Source organism: Echiichthys vipera, assembly GCF_963691815.1.
Source record: "Echiichthys vipera genome assembly, chromosome: 8".
Lineage (NCBI taxonomy): Eukaryota > Metazoa > Chordata > Actinopteri > Perciformes > Trachinidae > Echiichthys > Echiichthys vipera.
In genome coordinates, this window is record NC_139833.1 from 16,393,193 (window position 1) to 16,399,958 (window position 6,766).

At 39.1% G+C, this 6,766-nt stretch overlaps 1 protein-coding gene across 1 annotated transcript in view; it reads left to right on the forward strand.

The window, feature by feature from the left end:
- LOC310951007 (dynein axonemal heavy chain 11) overlaps positions 1 to 3,123 on the forward strand; it is a gene marked incomplete at both ends in the record, with an annotated part of 40,181 nt that extends 37,058 nt beyond the window's left edge. Inside the window, 7 exons of the mRNA XM_083919067.1 lie at positions 311 to 439; positions 1,497 to 1,736; positions 1,832 to 2,014; positions 2,103 to 2,218; positions 2,410 to 2,522; positions 2,619 to 2,759; positions 2,876 to 3,123. Of these exons, the coding sequence (XP_083775193.1) occupies positions 311 to 439; positions 1,497 to 1,736; positions 1,832 to 2,014; positions 2,103 to 2,218; positions 2,410 to 2,522; positions 2,619 to 2,759; positions 2,876 to 3,123 (1,170 nt within the window). The remainder of the gene's footprint in view (positions 1 to 310; positions 440 to 1,496; positions 1,737 to 1,831; positions 2,015 to 2,102; positions 2,219 to 2,409; positions 2,523 to 2,618; positions 2,760 to 2,875) is intronic.
- Positions 3,124 to 6,766: the final 3,643 nt, after the last annotated feature.

Below are 6,766 nucleotides of genomic sequence, written 5' to 3' on the forward strand. Positions count from 1 at the left end.
AGATCTGTGTGTGTGGAGAAACATAATTTTGTTACATTTCCCTACCCTTGTCATTATTAAAAGAGCTCATTTGGGAAGAGATCATATAGTTACTGCTTGGAGTTCAAAGAGAGGAATGGAATAACGCTGAAAGAATGGATTAATTTGTGAATGAGGAATGATTTGTGAGATGATCCTGAAAATGTTTGATATCCTTAAAAAAATAATTCTGCATTGCTGAAATATTTAAAGTTGAATTATTTGGGTCATATTTGCATAAATGTACAGATGTACACACACATACATACTTACAGACAGATGTTTATTATAGTCCCTGCAGGTGCCCTGGGAGGACTTGTGTTATCTTTTTGGGGAGATCATGTATGGAGGACACATTACTGATGGCTGGGATAGAAGACTGTGTAAAACCTATCTGCAGGAGTTCATGCATCCAAAAATGGTAAGTCAGTGTTCATGTTGCCCTGTAAGAAGAATGTTTTTGTTTTGTGTGTGTATAGAAAGTTAATCTTAACTGGTTTAATTGTATAATTAATGTCAAATTTGAAAAATTACTATTTGTTTAGTTGGATATACACTAAATTTCTGGGTACATTAAATTTTTACTGGGCTATATATGAAAGAAAATCTACTGTTGCAGTTGTAGCTGTTTTGAATTAATTGTTGGTGTTAAGGTAAAGGGTGCCCTCTTGGGATGTAAATCTAAACTGCAATATTATACTGGAAGTCTGTTGCATTGTGGATTTCCTTACCCTCACATCGGTGAAGTCTCTGTGTGCCAATTCTTTCTGCCAGCTGCTGCATGACACTCCACTAAGAACATTATTAGGTGATTATTCTTTATGTGTTAAGTTGAGGCTTCAATTGGAATTCATCTGTTTCTCTCCCAAAGAGGACTGATTAACCTAGTCCGCCTTAACTACCAAGATAACAGCTGCTGTTTCTCCAAAAATACGATTTGCACAATCAGACATCAATCAATGTGTTTTGCTGTTGGTGCAGCAACAGGCTTGTGTTGCTGTTCATCATATTGAATTCTCAAACACACAGGCAAGATTGCAAGATTCATGAGGACGGTTTAGGTTAAATGTTCATTGTCACCATGTTTTAATGTATAGTGAGTTGTTATATAAATACTGTGGAAATATCTAAATGCTCAATCCAAAGAGAAACGCACACAGCCTGTATTCAGAAACTGTGCCTTTTAAATGAGCCTTCAGGCTTTCATAAGGCTGTAACGTTTCATAACTATATTATATAAGTGCTGCTACAATGCCATTACATTCATTCCCCAGCTGCAGTGGACAGGTGATAAAATGGAGTGAATACAGGTATATTCAGACATTATAAAAAAGAATCTGCTGTACATTAAAACATGTCAACATGTTCTAGTAGAAACACAAAATACAAGCGAGCCTGAAAATGGGCATGATATGGGACCTTAAAATTGTGTGCTGTATATGCTTTCATCTTTCTATTCTCAAAACTTTTAATCATAGTTTGAAGGGGAGCTTTTTCTGTGTCCTGGGTTCCTGGCCCCTCCGTTCATGGACTACAGTGGTTACCACAGTTATATTGACGAACATCTTCCATCTGAGAACCCCTCTCTGTACGGTCTTCATCCAAATGCTGAGCTCGAGTGCCTCACCGTCACCTCAGACAACCTCTTAAGGACTCTGCTGGAACTGCAGCCACAGGACTCTGGAGGAGAGGGGGCAGCTCAGAGCACTGAGGAGAAGGTGTGGAGGCAGAAAGAACCATTGGGGGTGGAGCAGCTTAGAATACAATGACCTACCTAAATACATTACCTAATCGTGTATATTATATTTGTTAGGTCAAGTATGTCATTGAAGACATCCTTGAGAAGCTTCCTGAGGAGTATGACATGGCAGAAATAATCACAAAGACAACAGAGCGAAGCCCCTATATTTTAGTCTGTTTCCAGGAGTGTGAACGCATGAATCTTCTGCTAGCAGAAATAAGGAAGTCCCTTAATGAGTTGGAGCTTGGCCTGAAGGTGCAGTTTACTATGACATACAAAATAAATACAATTGTGTTTTTTTATGAAGATCCTGTAGCATTAATGAGGATTTCTTTGTCAACAGGGTGAACTTACCATCTCTTCCAGTATGGAGACACTGCAGTCAGCCCTGTACAATGACACTGTTCCAGATTCCTGGGCCAGACTGGCTTATCCCTCCACTAAAACACTGGCTCAATGGTAACTACTTTTTCTTTCTAATAATACTGCATTTTTTACTTAACATGGCACTGCATTTTTCACTGTAGCAAAAACTGTCAATAAATGTGAAAGAATGACTTGAGCCCATATTAGGATGACCTTGCCAGACACACTGTAAAGGCTTCAAGCAATGATATACCATGTTGTTAATTAATATTTTTTTTATAAAGGTTTAACGATCTAATGTGTAGCTGTCGAGAGCTGGACAGCTGGACTCAAGACTTAGTTCTTCCTGCAGTTGTTTGGCTCTCAGGACTCTTCAACCCACAGTCTTTCCTCACTGGTGAGGCCACAATCTCTAAACCAACAACACAGATGATTAAGTTGACATGCACCAGAGGCACCAGAAATATTGACATGCATTATTTTTTTTCCCCAGCTGTGCTGCAGAGCATCGCACGCAAGAATCAGTGGCCCCTGGACAAGATGACTCTGACTGTGGATGTAACAAAGAAGACAAAAGACGACTTTGGACATCCACCACGGGAGGGGGCCTATATTCACGGATTCTTCGTAGAAGGTCAGAATTTAAAAAACACATCCAATCATCCTGCTGTACTTAATTAATAGATTTTTGACAATATTTTGTAAAATCTCTGTAAGTACCACCAATAAAATCCACCCTGTGTCTCTTAGGAGCACGTTGGGACATTCAGTCAGGACTCATCTCCGAGGCGGTTTTGAGGGATCTGACTCCAGCCATGCCGGTGCTGTATGTTAGAGCTGTGCCTGCAGAAGAGCAGGAGCTCAAGAATACTTATGAGTGTCCTGTATACCACACTAAGCAGCGTGGGTCCACATATGTATGGACCCTCCACCTCCGAACCAAACAGCCTCCTGCCAGGTGGATTGTTGCTGGAGTTGCCCTGCTGCTGTCTGTGTGACACATTAGTGGAGCAGCAGTTTGGTATTATTATCTACTGACAGTATTCTAAAAACAGTGTTAAAATTTTTTTTAGAGGAAGTGTATTCTCCCATTGACAGAATCAAACCATTTATTGCATTTGTTTAGCTTTTTATCATGTTTTCCATTTCCTAAATCTAACCATGTAGTTCTGTGGCTAAACCTAACCAAACTGTAAAAATAATAATTTAGCAGCTGAGTGTAAAAAATAGGCTTCTCATGGGCCTCGTCTCATTGTAGTGTATGAATGCATGTGTATGTAAGATTTCAAGATAATGGAAATAAAGCCGTGTTTAGCCAGTGCTGAACCTGTTGTGTCTGTGTCCGACACTGTTGAACCTCTCCCTTGAGATTTTTCAGTCTGGCCGTGATTTGTTGTGAGCTTATGTCTCCATTTTAGACCATGTAATTCTGGATAGGGAGCATATTTTATTGGAAGGTCAAGATTAAAAAAGCTCTCTGGCTGCCCTCTACTAACTGAATGATACACAATGCCGTCTAGAGGGTTCCCGGACAGAATTCCCAGGAGAAGATGTGCATGGTTGCTATTGACTTTTAAATGAGGTGCATTTGACATTGACCTTTTGTACGGCAGAGGCAGAATACTAACAGACGAGTGTAATTCATTCAGCCAGGCCTGTTGGAGAAACCTATTCAAAGACATTGATAGCTTTCTGTGAGAAAGCAACACATTAGATTACCCATCCTTTATCCGTCCGCACTCCCTGTTAGCATCTGATTAACTTAATACGGACCAAATAAAACCTTTAATACTGAATCAGTCTAAAGAAACAAAGTCATCTTATCTAAAATGTTATCTCTTTTAAGCTGATTTAATTGAGGTTGTTGTTGTTGAAGATGTTCACATTAAAGTTTGACAGTGATTTTGCATGCATACTGAAGGACTTGTGCATAATTCATATGCTCTTCAGTCAGCTCTTCTATGTTTCTTGTATGTATGCTCTTCTATGTCAGAGCTATAGTAAAATATTGTGGGAGCTCCAGAGTCAAGGTTGAGATCATACTCCTAACACAGAGAAAACATTTTAATCAAAGAAAGAGTGTTCAGGGAGAATTTTACAATCTTTACAATCACTTAAGTAATGATACTGTATATAATATTTAGCCTTTATGTAGCATTTATTATTCTAAAACAAATTTTGGAATGCTCATTATTCTCAGCCCTTGTAAACACAGAGCATGATATTAGCGGAAATTTGCCCAGGAAGAGACGGGGCAGGTGCAATATTTATCTGCTAAGATAAACAATTGACATATGATGTACAAATTACAGCCCTCTTGCCTTTTTTTTTGTTGCTTTTTGGATAGAAATCAGCACTCTTATCTTCTCAAATGAGATTTTCTCCAACGCTAATAACTGTTGTGTTGCTCTTAATTTCGCCCTGCAGCCAAAGTGGCTGCAGACAGTCATGTGGAGGATGGAGGATTGATTCTGTGTATTGTATTGCACGGGGAAAATGAAGAACCAGTCTTCCTGTAGTTTCACTTCATCTGCCCTCTCTTCCTCTCATTAGCGCACCACAGCAGCTAGCCAGTCATTTGGTGACAGGGAAATGATACAGTGTTGTAAGTGTTTGGGAGGAAATGGCAGGGTACGGGGCCCGGCGCAGCAGGGGTCGTGCCACAGATAGTCATGTTAAAGGCCAAGCGGGACACCTGGTTAAAGTCAGCAAGGGCATCTGGGTCACACCTCCGCCTTACAGTACCCAAGAAAGACATTTGTGTACTGATAGTTTTGTTATCCAAAATATGCAACAAATATCTCAGCCGTCAGTTTGATCTCAAATACAAACCTGTTAATCCTTGTGACTCCGTCTCGCACAGTTATCAGGCCACAGGGCATAAAGTGGAGGGGGCCCAGGCCCCTTGTTCGGACCAATACAAGCATTACCAGTATTGCTGCCACGGCTGGTAATCAGTGTATAATTTTGGAACAGTTTGTTCCTTTTAGATCGTCAGGGCCTGATTAACCCACTAGGGGACGCCATGCTGAAAATGAGCTGCGGGACTCTATTAACCTTTTTACTACTCCATTTTCCTCACTCGTATTCATGCCCTAGGTATATATGACTTCTTTGTTTATGGTAACTTGATTAAAGGTCCCAGATTATACAAATTTTTTCTCATGTTGTCTTTCTGTATATACCTGTATTCACCCTCTGCCTGAAACGCTCTGTTTTAGCGCCTGTCTCTTTAAGCCCCCCTCCAGAGAAAGCCCAGTTAGCTCTGGTCAGCGTTTCCTGGTCTTCTGCATCTGCACCCTCAGTGTCTCTTCACCGTCATTGCAGCCGAATAATGAATGTTACGAAACTGTAGCAGCACTTTCTACCAGTGTAGTTGTGACATCACAACTGTACAGAATACAAAAGCGCACAGAATACCGGCCGTGTGCTTTTCTCTGTTTATTTGAGCTTTGATACTTTCACAGTATTTATATAGCACCCTGACCTGCTCTAGAATTTTAAAAAGACATGGAAATCTCCCCGTTTAACTGTTTACAGTCTTGGACCTTTAAGCGCAATATTATTTAGCAGAATATTCAATTATTAAATAATTAAAGGCATTTGCGTTATACGTGAGTGGTCCATACAGTATTAACAAATACATACGCACAAACTGTGAAGTACTCATGCAGCCACAGAGAGGCAGCAAAGCTTCACTGGAAATTTAATTAGAGGGCAGATGAAACCATTTAATGTGAAAGGTGATCATAAATATATTTTTTCTTTCAAAGAAGAAAAGATTGGAGCAATTGAACAAACAAAACGGGAGAAAATTGAATATGCTTGGCTTGGTGCCAAACACGAAACACATTTCAATGCAGACGAGCATGTCTTTTTACCCTCCTTGTGCCAGTAAGTGCCTGTGTTTGTGCACATATTGAGCAAACTAGACCGTCTAACTTTTCTGCATTCAATGGCCCCTTCGTTTTCATTTGTGCTATTGCTGAATCGGTTGTTTGTAGTTTCCTAGATGCACTTTTATCATGACATTACTATAAGTCATGTCTGTTTGATTAAAACCAAAAATCAAACATGGACATTACAATCAGTCTCCAAACTTACTATACTGCAATGATTTTATTATTTGCTATAACCAGAGCATTACTGGGGAAAGAATTACCACTTGCTTCTTTTTGAAAGTCACCATCTTATATATGTAAATATCTATCTTTCACAATAACCAAACTTGCGATGATGAAAACAATTTTATTGCATGCACAGTTGACACTGGTGGTCAATCCATGGTCTGCCATATCATGCAGACCAGCCAAAACATTGGGTACAAATTTTTTTTTTTAAATCAAACTGAACTAATGGAACAAATAAATAATTCTGAAATAAATAAATATCTGTATCCAGAATTAAAACATATATGTGCAGTATAAATATAATCAACTGTACATTGTTGATGATACAAATGAAATTACAAATCAGAAAGATAAAGATAAACCATTTTTCTCTCCATTTTCACTTACTGTGGGCTTTAAAATCTAAAATACACAAATTAAATTCCAAAAATATAATGAAAAATTCCATAGACAACACTTCACAATGCCTACTTAAAATAGCCTAACCTCACGGCAAAAGTGAGAATTTTCG